Source organism: Cibotium barometz, chromosome 37 (genome assembly GCF_041138505.1).
Source record: "Cibotium barometz isolate CiBa-2024 chromosome 37, ASM4113850v1, whole genome shotgun sequence".
NCBI lineage: Eukaryota > Viridiplantae > Streptophyta > Polypodiopsida > Cyatheales > Cibotiaceae > Cibotium > Cibotium barometz.
Genome location: NC_141082.1, coordinates 40459498 through 40478383, shown reverse-complemented (window position 1 = coordinate 40478383; position 18886 = coordinate 40459498). Strand labels below are relative to the sequence as shown.

The following is an 18886-nucleotide window of genomic DNA, read 5'->3' as shown; positions in this document are numbered from 1 at the left end:
AGATGCCATGCATCAAAAATAGGGCCTTCCGTGAAGAACGTTGTTAGAATCCGGAATAGTAGGCTGAGATGGACATAGAGAATCGCCAATAACAACATTTGAAAGCTCATCGCCTTCAAGAATTAACAGCATCTTTGCTTTCCAACCGGGAAACCCTTGGCCTTGAAAAGAAGGAATAGAACGTTGGCCAGAAGGAAAACCATTGACGAGAACAGTCATAGCCCTATCTATCTGCGAGAAGACGTATAAGATAAAATCACAAAATCTGCACACCATAGACAAGGACGACCGCAAGAGATAAGAGACGTCAATAAGAAAAGAGTCCTCAAAATAGCGAGACGTGGGATGCAAGATTCATTGATAGACGCTTGATGAAAAAGCTAGATTGGTCGTTTTTCTAAAAATAGAAAAATAATAAGAGACGCTTGACGAAAAAGCTAGATTTGGCGGTTTGCAAAAAACGCTTGACGAAGAAGCTAGATTTGGCGGTTTGCTTGACAAAGACGAAACCTGTGTGCTCACACAAAGAACCTGTTTGCTTATTCAAAGAACCTGTTTTGCTGTTATAGATGCAATTTGCCTGAACTGTCATAACTTTTGACTCACAACTCCGTTTGACAAACTTTTTTGATAAGATTCACTAGCACAATACAATCTATGCACCTGCACCTAGTTTTGGTTTTAAGGACGCGATTAAGAAACAACTCTAATTACAACAAGTTAAGCTATAAAATCATGTAGACAACACATAATCAAAGAACAATCTTGGAAGACATGAAATTATAATCATGAATTTAACAAGAAGACATAGATGCTTCCCTTATAGATGCTCTGATACCATGTTGAAATGTAGAGAGAAAGAGACGAGACAAGAGACACATCATGTACGCTCCCAAAGACTGATTCATATTGAGGACAAGATACATATATATAGATGAGACCAAGTTAGGTAGAGTGAGCCATATGTAGAGCTCCAACACTGTAATGTTTGTAAATGTTTTAGCAGTTGTTGCAGATATAGACATTTGGCATATAAGAATTGGGTATGTAAATGTGCAAAGAATTAAGTCTATGCAGACTAAAGAAATTATGACAGGGTTGCCTAAGTTTAAGGTTGAAGGTGTGCTGAAAGTATGTGAAGCATGTCAATTTGGAAAGAAAACAAAGCATGTATTTCCATATGATAGAAATGTTAGCAGGAATGTAATAGATGTTGTGCATTTAGATGTATGGGGTCCTCTGAAGACTATGTCTATGGGAGGCTATTGGCACTACGTAACATTCATTGATGACCACACAAGGAAAGAATGGGTTTATTTCATGGAGAAGAGTGAAGTGTTCACTCATTTTTAAAATTTCTGAGTGATGGGCTGAAAAATAGATAGAAAAAAATGTGAAGTGCCTAAGGTTAGATGAAGGGGAGAATACTTCTCCAATGAGTTCTCTGAATTCTTGTGAAAGAATGGAATTGAGAGACAATTTATATGTAGATACACTTCATAGAAAAATGGAGTTATTGAGCGAAAAAAAGGCACATTGTAGAGATAGCACAAGCATTGATGGGGCAAAGAAGAATATGCCGCATAGATATTGGGCTGAGGCTATGTCTATAGTAGTTTATATCATGAACAAGACTCCTATTGCATCCACACATGATCTAACGCAAGAGGAGAAGTTTACTAGTAGCAAGAAACCTGATTTGTCTCACTTGAAAGTTTTTGGATGTATTGCATATATGCGTGTGTCAGATGAGTTACGTATTAAACTGGATCCAAAGCTAGAAAAATGTGTGTTTATTGGATATTCCCTTAAGAAAAAGGGATATAGATGCTATAATCTTAATACACATGAATTGAGGGTAAGCTGGGATGTTGTATTTCATGAGATAAGTAGCTGGTATGCTGCTGAAAAAGATGTTGTTGGGGCTGATGTAAGTGGAAACGTGGTTGCATAGAATGCAAGTCAGTAATCACAGTCATTGAGTGGACCAAAAGAGTTCTCATCCAATGGTTTTGTTGATAGACCATGGAGTGGCAGGTTGCATCATAATATCAGTCCTTTAAATGTAGTTGGTACATCACATAAAGGCAAAGAGAAAGTGGTTAAGCCCCTTGGTATTCTTGATATTTTTGTAGGGAATTCTCTTGTTGATGGAGAGTCTAGTGGCGTGGAGATAAGCCTTGAGATGAGGATCTTGGGATTCTAGCAATGAGAACACCTGGTGTGAAGAAGGCTATGGAAGCCATGAATGCAAAGTTACAAAGATTTGGAAGAGTCAAAAACCATGTGTAGAGGTCGACTTATGATGGCTATATTGCACATCATTATGCTTATATGAAAAAAGTTATGTAGGTTTTGATGCAGCTATTGGAAATGTGTGTTGGGATAAATTTATGGATGAGGAGATGGATGCATTGTAGGGAAATGAGACTCGATATTTGGTAACATTTCCTAAAGGCAAGAAAGCTATTGGTTAAGTGGGTGTATAGGGTGAAGCATAACAGTGATGGTAGCATAAACGGCTACAAGGCTAGATTGATAGCCAAAGGATATGCGCACACATGGGATTGATTATGAGGAGATATTTTCTCCGGTTGAAAAGATGGCAACTGTGAGAGTTCACTACAAGATAATGCTTCCATATACGCGTTCAATACACGCGATAAGTTATAGGCGCGTGTATGGCCGCACATGTATATGAGTAATATCGGGTGTGTGTTTATGGGCATCTAAATTCGTGTGTATATTGAGTTCATAAATGCGTGTAACATAGCGTGTATATACGCATAAACATTGTGTTTTAGAGGCACATATACACGCTTTATTACACGCAATAGCAGAGAGCAAATATTATTTAAAAAAAACTCCATACCTTAAAAAAAAACATCTTCTTTAAACCATCTCATAGTACATTACAATATATATCATTACACAATCCCACTACATGCATTTACAACAATATATATTCAAAAACAAATCATGAGATGATAACTAAAAGACAACATATACAATAGAATTGTCATCAATTTAGAATGATACAATGATGGATTGGTTAGGATTCGATCTCATCTTCAAGAAGATCCATCCTTGCCAAACGATCAACATCAATATCCATTTCATCAATTTGTAAGGCTATGATTAAATTTATTCCACTATCGATATTATGTTTTATAATGGTACTGATGCCCTGATCATCCTCATCAACATCACCATCATCATCAATGGTAGGGTCATCCTCATGATCATGAGAAATGGCGTGCTCATCCTCATTATCATGATCATCTCGTATTTCTTGATCATCGATCACAATATCTTCATTGGCATGTTCGACATCATCTTCATTGTGGCCTGCTATATCCTTCATATGCTCCATATCAGTGAATGTATTGTACATCACTTTGGAATTTTGTGCAGCAGGAACCACCATTTAGTGTCATGCACCATTGGCAGATAGATAACCTACTCAAATACACATACAGTAATGAATTAGCATATCAAAAGTCAAGGGATACGTGAGCTTAGATATATATGTACATGAAACACATTAGTAAAAAATACATACCTGCTCACATTGTTGTGGTAATACGAGCCTATCTTTTTTTGTTTGCCAAAACTTTGTAGAGTAAATAGTTACATAGCCACTTGCATGGCGTTTTATCATTGCATTAGGTCCTTTTTCCACCACGTTCATTTGCCATTTGACATCCTTCATATGCTCTGTATCAATGAATGTACTATACATCACTTTGGAACGTGGTGCAATAGGGATGACGTACCACCATTGGCAAATAGGTAACCTACCTAAATACACATACTGCAATGTATTAGCATATCAAAAGTCAAGGGGTACGTGAGCTTAGATATATATGTACATGAAACACATTAGTAAAAAAATGCATACTTGCTCACATTGTTGTGGCAATATGAGCCTATCTTTCTTTGTTTGCCAAAACTTTGTAGAGTCAATAGTTACATAGCCACTTGTATGGCATTTTATCGTTGCATTAGGCCCTTTTTCCACCACGTTCATTTGCCATTCGACATCCAAAAGATACACAAAGACGCGACGAAAGTCAAGCCTAAATATGTCTTGGATTATGTCACAATAATCATCTATTTTTTCATTGGCTCCCTCAAAGCTACTAATGACACCGCAATCTTGTGTATTCCTCTTATCATCAATTTTTTGTGTTTGAAAATGCTTTCCTTCACACCATATAGCATTAAACATAGTGCACTAGACCAAAATAGAAGCAATATTTGTGTAAGCAATGTGAATAAATATTAAAGGCAAATCACTTACGACTAATGCAAAACATTAGTTCTATGTACCTTTAACATGCATCCTTGTGCATACTCCCATTCTTCTGCCGTGATATGCAGCCCCTTGTCTCTCTTTGCTCTCTCCATTTCCTTATGCAACCAATCAACATGGATATCATTCGGAAGTGTTGCTAGATGCTTAGGGTATGCCTTACGAGAGCCATGTTGCCTCCGAAAAAGAGCTCTTTCTGCTTGCCTTATTGTCTTTGCATCCTCATATCTTGTAACCCATCTGCTCATCACATCACTATTAAGAATGCAAGTAAAATTGAGATTATCCATCAATGCTTTGTCAATTACTTTACTCAATCCTTTTCCTTGAGGCACAATAGAGGTCATCCTCAAGTCCTCTTCATTGCTTCATAGTCGTGACAAAGAGTTGTCCACTTGACTAAGAAATTCTGAAATATATACAAGAGACTCTTGTATCAACCAACCCTTGGCCATGCTTCATGCATGCACAGTGCCGCATAAAGCAATTTCGTCCACCAAATGCATAATGAGATGTAGTTGGCTTGTGAGAATGGTTCGTGGAAAAGTTTCCTCTACCAAGCAAACCACCTCCACTGCCATAACGCGCGCATCATCCAACATGGCTAGATCAATTGCTTTGGAACTAACATATCTGAAAAACAAATGAATAGTACATTATACCTAGCCTCATGCACGTTCATTTTGAAAAACTACCAAATCAAAGTGTAAGGTATGATGAAGCGTGATCTGACATGGGTTTTACATACCTCACAAGCTCACCCATCCTATAAATACATTTTTTCAAACTCTTGTTTGAATAATGTTCGATGCTAGTAGGTTGTATGAACTGTGCACATAAGAGCACATGTATATATGGTTTGAGGCATTAAAAATTTTAATTTCAACGTACAAGACTTGGAAAACACTTACTTGGAGCATCTTGTGCCAATCGTGGGACTTCAACCCGTATACTTGTCCAACACCTCTTTTCTTAGTGGTTGTAAAGGCTCCCTTCAATGATCTCATGCATCCAGTGGGAGTACGCAAAGTAGTGATGGCCTGCTTTACTTGCTTCTCCTCCTGCTTTGATATAATCCATGGTGCATGCGCGGAAGACGAACGTACCCTCCCTCCTCTCGTGTGGCCAAGCTTTATGCATCTGTCATGCAATCCACAAGTCCTCCCGTACACTGACATTGTCTCGTTTACCAATAACATGCTCCCAAATACCAGATGCCACATTCTTGAAGATGTGCATGGGATCAAGAAAATGGTTGATCTTGAGATGGGTCCAATATGGTAGCCAAAAAAAAATGGAGTGCCTACACAAGAGATGCCATGACATGATTGCATTGATCTTTAATCCAATTACAGACTACACAAAGAAGATTGAAAAAAATTACTGTACCTAATCATGCCATCTAGAGAAAGAACATTTGTAGACTACCAAATGCGCTTCCAGTCTTTTGCACGAAGTGTTTGTGGAGGAATGTTACTCTTACTAGCAACATATTTAGGATGATCTGACGGGAGAAATCGATGATGATTATCAAATATGGTCTTACACAAACCATCAGCATACTCATGTACTAATGCAGGGCCACAAACAGGACATGCATGTTTACCCGATGTTTTCAAACCTATTAAAATATAAATAAAAGTTAGAATGATAAAGTAAATAGTTGTAATTAATATAACCAATAGTATTAGAGTAGGGAGTTATTTGAATTCTTACCAAAACAATCACTGTATCCTGAAGAGTCATGCATTGTTCACATCAACACTGCTTTCAAGTCGAAGTGTCGAGAGGAGGGAGACCTACTAACGTCCACCACCTTAACACCTCTCCATAGTGCCTCCAACTCATCAATCAACGGTTCGAGATAAACATCCATGTGCTTTACTTTATTTTTCCCTGGAATTAGAAGGGATAACATAAGATGTCCCTTCTTGATCACCATTGATGGTGGAAGGTTGTAATTCACCAACACAACTTGCCACATGCTGTATGTGGTGCTTTTGAAACCAAATGGAGTCACTCCATCCATACCTAGGCCAAGTCTCAAGTTTCTGGGCTCTGTTTTGAAGCTGGGCCGCTCATCTTCAATATGCTTCCAAGTAGGAGTGTCTGCGTGAATTCTACACATGCCATCATCCGATCGATGTGAGGAATGCCATGACATGAGGTCTGCTATGGATTTGCACTTGAACATATGTTTAATGTGAGGAATTATAGGAAAGTGTCGCAAGACTTTACGAGGTACATCAAAACTCTTCACATCTATTCTATACCTTGCTTCACCCACAAGTGGGACAATGTCGAGCCTCCTTATGTGTCCCAGGAAAGAGAATGCAATCATTGATGCATGCATGTATGCGATCATAATACAATTCTCTAAGAGATGTCACATACCGCCTCGCTGTCTCTTGAGGTGGTAGTCTATTCTCCTTTGGAAGCATGTTTGATAATAGCCTGCATCCAATATCATCAATTAACGATTAAAATATATTGAGCTTTATTCATTGCGAAACCCTTAACCACTAAATAAAATTTGTAATTTAGAATGCTTACTTCAATAATGCATCAAGACTTGCATTGCTCCATCCATAAACTGTTTGTAGATTGAGTAATTCAAGTGAAGCACGTAAAATAGAGAATGTGCACCCTTCAAATACCGGTGTCGATGAAGCCTTGTAAAGATGCTCTTGATCAGTTATCGTCGTCCATTCCATTGGGATCATCCCTAAAAAGATGCCGCACCATATCATTAAACACTTCCTCTTCCACGACTTTGTGGGGTGCAGGGCTATTGTCATCCCTTTCCCACTTATCTCTGACAATAGATCCCAAAGCTCCAGCATCATCTCGTTGACGCTTTTTGCATGCTCTTGCCGAGTGTAGGGCACCATGTTAGAGTGTGGTACTACATCCTGCTCCATGTAGATTATATATATTAACAACTCCATTTATTTGGACACCATGAGTTATTTGGATACTATAAATTTACATCTACCCACCTCTAAACCTGTTTGATTCCATTCTCCATACATGGAGATGTGATTCAAGGTAATTCGACACGCTCGTACAATGCATCCTTGACATCGATTACACATACACTTGATCCTTTGTCCCCCAACCACACATCGCGATTACGGTGATGCATTGTCTCATCTTCACCAGAACTGCTTGAGGAGGTTGATGACATTCTGTGTACAAAAGAGCAATTACATAATCATAATCAGTTTTTAATCAAAGTATAAAAAGTCTCTATATCGCGTGTATAACCACATGTATCTACGCATTTACCCTGTGTCAAAACGTGTGTATTTGCACTGAATGTTACCATACACGCGATTATACACGCGATCATATATGTAGCAATCAATGTCATGCTTAAAACAAAAGCCGTCGCCTACTCCAAAACCCTATCGCTTTCTTTAATTTCATCTTCTTTGTAGCCACCAAAGCATCACAAGTGCAAGGAGCTTGCAGGTGGGTGGAAGGAGCATACACACGGGTGCACACAAAAGCCAAAAAGGAGACTCACTTGTCAAGAGGTGAGTCAGTTGGTCCTATATCTTCCATTCCTTTTCTTTATGCAAATGTCCCTTTTCTTTATGCAAGTGTCTCTGTCCTTTCTTCTCTTTCTTGTAAGTGTCCCTTTTCTTTATGCAAGTGTCCTTTTTTTAATGCAAAAGTGACATTGGTCGGTAGGCGGCCTTTTTCCGGCACTTTTTTTTGTAGAATCGCGTGTATGCCTGCATGTACTCTAATAGACAGTTTTTTCACGCAGTCCTAGATTCCCTGGTATAGTCACCCCGCTCCCGAGTGCCCATGTCACTCCACAACCTTCTGTGCCTGCGAGTCTGACGAGGAGACATATCCCTTCTTCCTAGACACACTCACGTGCACCCTCCTCCCAGCAGATGTTGCAGTAGGGAGAGCAGACGCCGTAGTAGGGAGAGTGGAAGTGGAGAATGGGGAGGATGCGGCATTTGCTTTGGTGGGGGAAATGGTAGGGCACAGGATGAGAGAGGAGATAGAGGGAGAAGAGTTGGAGGAGACAGTAACGATGAGGAGGTGGTGAGAGAGGTAGAGGGAGAGATATACTATGATGTGACGGATAGGGGTGGGATAGTGATGGATACGAGGGGGAAAGAGGTAATGGAATACATGAGTGGGGTAGTATCAAACTTGTATAGAAATTATTTTATTAAATTTTAAGATCAAAATAGCCGATTAGTTGGGGAGGTGATAGATGCTATACATAGTCGGTACCCGAATCTCCCACATGCGACATTCTCAGATGTATGGGGTAGGACGCGAATAAGGGAGATCTTAAGTAAAAAAAGATCTCACCTTCTTAAGAATAACCGGGTAAATCAAGCTGCGGTTGGCTATCTTGCTGAGAAACCTGCCACCACTGCCCACAAACGCGCATGGAAGGAGGCAAAGAAATGAGCAGAGGGTTGCGTGAAGAGCAAGCAGCACATGGAGGCACAACGGATCTAGATGGAGACCATTGGATCTTTGCATTTTGGATCTAGAGGCATTGAGTCATGGGAGGCAGAGTTCATAAGTATCTTGCCACCTTATTTGATTTTTTACTTAATTCATTGATGCGCTAATTGTTTTAATCTTACAAATTGTGTTGATTATGTTACAGTGATGGGTTATGGGGATGAAGCCCACAGCCCACGAGACTGCGTATGCTCGCTTGTGGCATAGCAGACGTGACACTTGGGCCGCCCTCTTCAAAACCGAGGGACGTATTACGGATGCGCAGTTTGAGATGGCCATGAGACCGTACAGTCGACAGGTACTTGAAAACTCTAAACGAATGATTTTGGTTTATTAAATTTTGAATTACATATATATATACTTATATATGATATATTACTTGAACAGTCAAAAGCTGTTGTTGTACTACCTGCTGATGCTCTTGTCACACTGATGATCCACCCACTGCCACTGCTCCTCCTCGTGCTGGACGTGAACGACAGAGTGAGCACTACTCTTCGGACATGTATACCGATGTGAGCTCATCTGATCCTGGTGGAGGGAGCAGCTCGTCATCATCTGAGTCTGAGTAGTACTTGAACTTATAGTATCACATCCGTATTGAGGATGTGGTTGTATATATATTTTTGTAACTAAAGCCATGGGCTTTTTTAGACAAACCAATTTGATTTTGTATATATTTCTTTATATTGAAGCCATGGGCTACTTCGACATATGGACTCCCTTGTATATATGTTTTTACCTAATGAAAGCCATGGGCTTATTTCAACACATAAAATTTCGATAGTATTGCATTCATGTCTTTCTTGAATCATGTATTGATAATGTCGTTCTTGAATCGTGTATTGAGACAATGCACAAAATGGTCTCCGTGGATGGTGCAATGTACCCAAAAAAAAATTCAGAGAGTGCTATTGGGTGCTGGAATGCTAGAATAGATTTCAGGCACTAAATACCACTCTCTAGATTTTTTATTTTTGCTCTCAGTTCACGTGTATCTGTGCATAAAGTCTGTCAAAGTCGTGTTTATATGCACGGAAAATCTATTAAACATGCATGTATCGGCACAGTAAAACTGGAAAAACGTGTATGAGTCTCTATATCAATGCATCTGACAGGCATCATACATGCTCTTTTACATGCATGTCTGTGGCCGCGATTATACATGCGCTGATACACACGCCCACTACCTTTTTTCACAAGTCATTTTCTACGGAGCTAAGAGCGCGCAGGTATGAGCCCGATCCCTTGTAGTGGTTGTGATTGTGATGGCTATAGCTAAAGGCTTATTTTTACATCAGATGGATGTAAAAAATGTGTTTTTGCATGGTGACTTACAAGAAGAAGTGCATATGGATCAGCCACTTGCTTTTGAGGATACAGATCACGCGAAGTATGTATGTAAGCTTTGTAAGGATTTGTATGGGTTGAAGCATGCTCCACGAGTATGGCATGACAAGATTGTAGAGTATCTTGTCACTATTTGTTCTCATATGGCAGATGCAAATCACTCTTTGTATGTGCACCAATACTGATAGGGTATTGTGATCATCACCATCTATGTAGATAATCTTATTGTTGGGGGGTGACAACTTGGATGAGATTGAGCATGTGAAAAGTCTTCTCAAAAGGAAGTTTAAGATGAAGGATTTAGGAGATCTGCACTACTTTTTGGGAATTGAGATCATTCACACACCTGATGGTATTTGGTTGTCACAGAGACAGTATGTACTTGGACATGTCCAAGTATGGGATGGCTAATTGTAAGTCAATCTTGGTGCCATTAGATCAAAATGGCAAGCTTAGTGTGGATGCAGGTTATGTGTTGGAGGATCCCATTATTTACAGGAAGATTATGGGGGGAGTTTGATATATGTCACGATCCACATGCCATATTTGAGTTACACTTTGAGTTACACTATTGGCTGAGAGAGCTAATTTATGCAGGTTCTATATGCAACCACATCTTGACGATGTGTGACATACACTTTGGTATTTGAGGGCCACTGTTGATTATGCATTGTTTTATGCAATAGGTGTACCATTCGAGCTATATGGGTACACAGATGTAGATTAGGTAGGTAGTATCATCTGAGATAGGAGATCTACCAGTGGATTTATGTGGGGAGTGCTGCTGTGACATGGAGCACTAAGAAGCAGCCCATAGTTGCCTTGTCGCGAGTACACAGGAGCTGCAGTGCTAGCATGTGAGGTAGCTTGGTTACTCAAGCTACTTGCTAATTTGGGATTGCGTGTGGAGAGAAAGGTTGTCATATATTGTGACAATCTTAGTAGTATACAATTAGCGAGAGGAACCCAATTTTCCATGCGCAGATGAAACACATTGAAGTGTATTACCACTTCATCAGGGGAGAGAGTCTTGCCAAGTGTGACATCGACTTGGCCTATGTCAGCACACAAGATCAGGTCGCTGACATCTTCACAAAGACCTTGGGAGCTGAGCAACTCCATAGATCTCGAGATATGCTTGGAGTTCTTGAGCTAGAGTTGAGCTTTAGGTGGAGTGTTGAGATGTCAAGCTCAACATGAGATTACACTCACGAGGCGCTTGCAGGACCATTCAACATTTACATCACTGGCGAGTTTGGTATCTAGCACTGACATATCTTCGCCTGAGATTCTATACTTGGCCTACACCGACTTGTCCAGACCTACCCACTCCACTCAACGTGTTCACATTATGGTCCGCCTTGTATATACTCTATTATGTGTGTTAGTCACTTTATCTTCTTAGTAGACCTCTTTTGTTGTGTGAAGAAGAAGAAGAATTTTCAGCCTCACACCTTGTGTGTTCTCTTTTAGGGTTTGTGTAAGTGTGTGTGTGCTTGTAATAGCTCAAGCTTTCTTCTCCCTTGCATCTTTTCACTAAGTAAATTTGTGGTTGAAATGAATGCGAGTGATTATGGTATCAGAGCAATGTTTTTCTAGGATAGCAATCTAGTTCTTGAAAGTAAAAAAGTTTTTTGACCCTCCGATAAGTTGGCCTAAACATTTGTTGTCATTCATGCTTTGAAAAAAAGGAGGCATGCTCTCTATGGCTCTACTTTTGTGGTATTCCTAGATAACTCATCTTTGAAATAATTTTATAGTTATCTAGAGTTAAGGGGGAGAAAGTTTGTTGGTCTAATGTTATAAAAGGCTTTGATTTCAGGATCCATTATCAGAAAGGGAAAAGTATGTGTACCTGATGGTGGTGCAAAGAGTGGCATCATGCATGAGTGTCATGACACACCTTCTTTTTTGGACATCTAGGTGTGTTAAGGAATGAGAATTTGGTAAGAAGAGATTTCTTCTAGCCAAAACTAATGGTTGATGTCAAGAAATATCAAAGGTAAGCCTTGAACTCATATTTCATATATTTTTTCTTTTTGAGCTCATATATTGTGATGGACTATAGCTAGTAGGCTCTCTTTAATAAGTGGATGCGTCTTTAGAAACCACATTGTAGGTTCATAGGGTTTCACTGGACCCCCATTGTCCTATTGTGAGACGTATCATAAAGCACTTTTAATATTACTCACATGTAATAGAAGGCCAATACTTGTAAGAGCACTGGACTTTAAAAAGTTATCTTTAATTCCAAATAGGAAAGTTGCAAACTTTCTAGTCACTGACATTACAACACATTGGTATTGTAGCATCGTTTTTGGAAGGAAAATATTAGGGGTTTTCATAGTGCTTAGCAGTGATCTATTGCTGCTCTATAGCGCTTTTAGCAGTGCTTTATTACTGCTCTACAATGCAATATCGCTAGCCAGTAGCATTTTCATTGCCACTTATCAACTGCGTCTATAGCAGTGAAAAAACACTCCTATAGTGTAAAAATATCTCGCTTTTTTGCTGCTTATTTTGCCACCACGTAGTTTTATCTTTTTTTAATACAATAAACCTGTACTTTGAGTTTTTTTAATAGGTTTTTGTCTTGTCTATTACTTTCAGCTCTCCTACCTATCCTCCTTAAGCTCAAGCATGGTATGTCTACTATTTTCCTTCATTTCCTATGCAAACAAGCTTTCCATTAACGCTTTCTTGTGAGTATTCCCCTTCTCTTTCTTATCTTCTAAGTTTTTCTTTTCTTCTTTTTTCCTTGACCCTAACTTTAGCTTCTACATAGAAACCCTAATAAAGAGATTTGATGGAGAGCTCTTCATCAAATCTCTCTATTATGTTTTCTATTTAGAAGCTAGGATTAGGGTTAAGCTATAATGAGAAGGATAAAAGAAAGATTCAATAAGTTAGGGCAAAATATTTCATTAAGTTTTCTATGAAGGGTTACTAATACTTTTTTTCTTTATTTGGTTTGATTTTGTAGGTTATCCACACATACAAGCCCCATAAGGTAAGAGATCTCTCCCTCTTATGTTTCCTCTCTTATGCTTTTACATGTTATATAGGGTTTGTAAGTTTTAGGATTTGTTATTTTTTCTCCCCTACATGGATAGCATAGATCCTCTCTAGAGGTGGCCATATACCTTAGCCTCATGTATGAGGCTAGTGCATAAAACTTATGCATTAGCCTTGTGCATAAGCCGTATACATAAGGGTAGTGCATAAACCTCATGCATAAGACTTATGCATTACCAAATGTATAAGCCTCATGCGTGAGGCTTATACATAAGGTTTATGCATGAGACTTTTTCATAAAGCCTCATGCATAAGTCTCATGTATAAAGCTTATGCATTAGCGATAAGCCTCTATATATAGCCTTATACATAAGCTTATGCATGAGGCTTATGTATGAGCCGTATGCATAAGCATCATGTACAAAGCCATATGCATAAGCCGTGTATAAAGCCATATGTACAAGTCTTATATGTATAAAGCTTATGCCATATGGCTAATCCATAAGCTAGATACATAAGCTTTATGCATGAAGTTTTATGCATAAGCCTCATGCATAACACGCATACATGAGGCTTATGTATAATCTATGAATGCATGGCCTCATGCAAGCTATGATGCTATGCATGAGCCTTATGCATAAGGCTTATGCATTAGTCAAGTGTTACCTAGGCATTCACGTAGCTATCGGAATGCATTGGAAGCTCCTATTACATGTTGGGTGCTACATACGCATGCCGATACCTACCTAAGCATTTCGGGTAGCTTCTTATACATGCCGGTACCAAAACCAATGCATGCCAGTAGCAACCTACGCATGCCAGTAGAAACCAACGCATGCCGGCAGCTTCCTATGCATGTCGATAGCAACCAACACATGCCAGTAGCTTCCAACACGCGCCGGTAGAATTCTATGCATGTCGATCGCTTTCTATACATGCCGGTAGTAACCAATGCATGCCGAGAGCTTTATATGCATAAGAGTTTTAAGAATTTATGTTTTTTCTTAGGGATAGATGGAAAATAACTTGTGGCATAATGTTACACATGAAGAAGGAGTCGATATCCCGACAATATTTGTAAGTCTATATTAGCCTCACATTATATCTTATCTTTTAATAAAGAAGGTTATATTAAATAACAACTTTTTAAAATGTTTACTTGTTTGTACAATTACAGATTGAAGCAGTGGACCGTCCCCTTATGCAAGAGGAATATGATTTTGCATTACAATGGGGGGTTTGTAAGCTCTATTTGATAAGGTGCAAGATGAAGGATGGATTGTTATTACTGGAGGAGATTCTTGGCAAGCATGGCAATTAAGTACATTCCTAAACCCTGAACCTTTTTGTTTTTGCAAATCTGATTCTCACTTGTGTTAGTTTTATTGTGTTTTAGGATCATATAAATTGAAACGGTGGTGCAAAAGTAGCTATCGATAGAAATATAAATGTGAGAAGTGAAGGGGCTGGAGATGCAAGAAACAATACCAATCGCACAACATGAGATCTGGATAGCCCCTATCTCCATAGGTTTTTATTATGCTTTATCTTGTATATGAGATTTTTGGAAATATACACTTATGTAATCCGCTAAGTATTGTAATTGAAATTTGACATTCCTAAAACCATGGTTTGCAAATGTCTTTTGTTTTTGGTATTTGTAAGTTTTACATTACACGTTTCCAGGATGATGTAAAGTTATGTTAGTCTTATTGTGTCTATATTAGAAAAAAAAAGAGTCGGGACAGACTGGGGAGTTATGTGCAGACTCCCTAGTTTTTCCCATCTTTCTTTTATTCTGCAGTACATTCGATTCTCAATAGAGCAAAACTAGCAGTGTTATTTCACTGCAAGCAGCGAACCCATTGTAGCAAAAATAACAGTGTGTCTAGCAGCGATATATGCCCAACATCTCCACACCCTTCTAGTTATAAAAGCGTTGCTATTTTCACTACTAAACTCTCATTCTGTATTGTAGTGTGACTTGCCTCTTTTAAGGCTAGAGCTAGTAGCACGAGACTACTGTTTAACTTAATATGGCTAGTTAAGTGTGGACACTAGCCATGAAGTTATAAAAAACATCAAAACAAAGATCCTACCACATGAATTTCGAGTGTTTACTAATATTTTCAATAAAATGCAATAAGTAAATTTATTTTCTAATATCGATGCACAAATGATGCACATATTGACACACTTACAGATAATTTTTACACTTTTTGGTGAAGTTTTTGATCCTTATATAGAGGCCCATAAGATCACATGCCTGAAAGAAACTCTCTCCTTAAGAACGTCGAAAATAGGTAGAGCTCTTGTAGTGAATCAAAAACTTGTTGAAAGAATGACAGAATCTAGTCCATAAACTTAAAAACTTGATGAAAGAATGCTAGAATATAGTTTATAATGATAAAAACCTACATGCCCCCACCCTAATTTGATCACAATGACCATTGGGAACTGCTCAATATTTTGAGTTTTTGACTCTTTAAATTCACTAACACTACTAAATCAAAAAATCATTCCATGACTCTTTAAATTCACTAACACTACTAAATCAAAAAATCATTCCATTAAGGTTTTTAGTGAGAACCAAGAGCTCTTTTATATTTTTTGCTAGATTAAGATATTTAAAATTCATGCTAACACTTTAATGCAATAGAGAACGACAAAAAATGTAATTAACATGCAAAATATAAGCTAAACCAATCTATGTCTAACCATTAATAAGAGCTAAAGAATGACAAGAATGCATTCCTACTACGAATAATGCAATCTAAGCCTAGATTTCTCTATCCATGTTATATGGACAGAAACAACTAATGCATGCAAATAATGCAATGTAAGCCTAGATTTCTCTATGTCCATGCTTTATGCATTCCCAAAGAAAATAATGCAATGTAAGCCTATATTTCTCCATGTCCATGCTATATGGACATAAAAAACTAATCTCCATGTAAATAAACCAAAAGATTCAACCAAACATAAGCAAAAAGTCATCCTTTATATATTAATTTAGGAATTAAAAACACGTAAATTTACCCAAAAATATTATTAAACCCAACTCTTTTTCATGGAAATCCACTACTCAATAGTATGGGTGATGGGTAAACTGAAAATTTAGAGAAAAGAGAAGAAAAAAGCTAACAAATTTGCCTTTAGGCAGCAACATCACCAAAAACATATAGGCTTAGAGGATAACTATATTATCCACTTTACAGGTCGTGTAAGCAATCGATCTTTCTATTACATATACTGCTATGAGTGGAAATTCAAATTTTACTCATTACAACTCCCAATTAAATATATATATGGGGTACTCGCCACTAACCAAAAAGGTAACTCTGAAAAGACATGTCATAAGGATATGTGATATTATTATCTCAAGGTCCACTCCAAGATATTAATTATAAAATAATATATTATAAGAAATATTATTTAAAATGGATTTACAAAATGGTGAAGATTTTATGAGAGATTTTCAAATATACTTTTAAAAAGTTCATCATTACATAATACAATGACTTCATCATAAACAATTTAATATAATGCTTACAATGTCAAAAATTTAAAGGGAGGACTTGAGTTCGATCATGCAAATTATCACAACATTGTAAGGGTCGCGGTGGGAGGGGGGAGCCCTCACATGGATAACTATGTGTAAGATTGGAAAACCTTTGAAAATGGTGGAATTAGAAAATATTAATTTTATAGATATTAGGAGCCTTGTCAAAAGAGATCTCAACATTCAAATTATAATGATAATATATTGTAGAACAACAACGATCTTTGTCTTACAACTAGCCTTCTTGAGCATATGATTGTTTGGTGTCATAATCAAATTAAGTTTTTCCTTGAGAAGGTTTTATTGTGATTGCAATCTAAATATTATTGCGGACCTACTTTACTTTTCTTAAACAACAATATGATAAGTAGATCCAATTATAGTAGCACTGTCAATACCAATTGTGCACATTGAAATGGTTAATGGCATTCAAAGTTGCCTCACTTTTGGGTAGACCTAAAATGTGGTCATCATGATGGGATAGGGTATTTAGGGATAAGTATATGAGAGAAATGCATGAAATAGATTAAGTGAATAAGGATTTAGGAGGTGGAATCTCTTTAATGGAGGGCAAGTTGGAACTCAAGTGCTTGCTTGCGGTTAGTAGCCTATGCATCCAAGTTGGAACTCAAGTGCTTGCTTGCTTGCGGTTAGTAGCCTCGATGAGGCATGCATCCAAGCTTGAGTAATCGGCATCCTTTTGGGCTATTTCCTCCTCTAATGACATGATTCTTGTTGTGGACACTTTGAGTTGCTCTTGTAGTCTTGTTATGTGCTTTTTGCTCTCCTTGACCTATCCAAGTAAAAGTTAGGAAACACTTGCCCATATAAGAAGAGTACATTAAAAGCTTCATCTTCATGACTACGCAATCGAGGGTAAGAATTCCCTTCATATGAAGCTAGAACGTATGGCAATAGTACGAAGCATGCTAATGGGGGAGGAGCTAACCTTTTCTTCGAGCGTGGCCATCTCGTGAGCATGTGCTTCCTCTTTCTTCTCGGCCTCGTGTATGAGGTGCACAACTGTGGCCTCGGCGCCCTTTGCCTCTCGAATCCTCTCCTCTACTTCTTTCTTACGAGCGTCTGTCGCTGCTCTCGCTTCGGCATCTGCCTTGTCAACCTGGTCTTGCAAGTCGTTAACCGTCTTCTGAAAGGCCTCCACCTCACGTTCTCTGCTCTCCAGCACGCGGCTTAGGTCTTCGCTTTCTTCATTCTTGGCCTTGACAAGGCTGTCAGCATCTGCGAGCTTCTTCTTAAGCGCCTTTAGTTGCGAGAGGAGGCTCTCTTGTTTTGCTTTTAGCTCGGCTATGTGCACGTCTGTCGCTCTGAGCTCCGCCCGGGCGGCCGCCCACCCCTCCACCACGGGCTTGATGGCACCCACGAGTGCGGCTGCGCCGCAGTCCGGATGCTGGCCGGCAATGATCGCGGACAGCAGGGCCTTGGTCAGAAACGGCCACGCTTCCATCTCCTCACTTGCCTCCTCGATTTCGTGGCATGCTGCATTATATTGATGTGATGGATCCCCATGACCGTATGCCGTCATTGCCATATGCTGCATGTTGCCCACTGTGTCTGTTTGAGCATGGGCTTTTGAGGAATGCCGGCTCTGTGCTTCTGTTTGATCTGCCATCCGATCCTTACGAGAACACTAAAGCTGATGCCGAAAGTTAACGCCCATCCCAGCTTTGTACCGCTTGCTGCCCCGTAGAAGAGGAAACGATATGCATTCTAACTTGGGATCGAAGGATTGCACATGTACCATCTACCATGTTATGTGATCTTGTATTGCACATGTCCTCTCTCATGTGTCATATGACATATATGCGTTGTCCATGCCATTGACAGGTTTAGTTTCTATGTATCAGTACATGCAATATAATATACTTCAAGTTTAATAACCCAAGGGTTGGGTTGAGAGAGTTGACATGCTTTCTCCCCAAAATTATGAATATTGATGCTGGGCTCTCTACCTCTGTTTTACGTGTTGAGTGTAAGAAGTTACATATCCAATTTTTCTAGAAGATGATGAATGTGGCAAGGCTAGAGTGATTATATAGTGGCACAAGGCCCTCTGAAAAGGTCATGTTTTGTATTGGGCTTACAAGGTAGGATAATTTAAAAAGGTCTACCCTAGTGTGAAA

General features: G+C 38.8%; 1 protein-coding gene across 1 annotated transcript; it reads right to left on the bottom strand.

The window, feature by feature from the left end:
- Positions 1 to 16989: 16989 nt before the first annotated feature.
- LOC147617271 (uncharacterized) lies at positions 16990 to 18375 on the bottom strand. Its single transcript, XM_086776460.1, has 2 exons — positions 17695 to 18375; positions 16990 to 17538 (listed from the first exon to the last, which is right to left on the bottom strand). The coding sequence occupies exons 1-2, from the start codon at positions 18373 to 18375 to the stop codon at positions 17374 to 17376; spliced, it is 846 nt and encodes a 281-aa protein (XP_086632586.1). The 3' UTR covers positions 16990 to 17373.
- Positions 18376 to 18886: the final 511 nt, after the last annotated feature.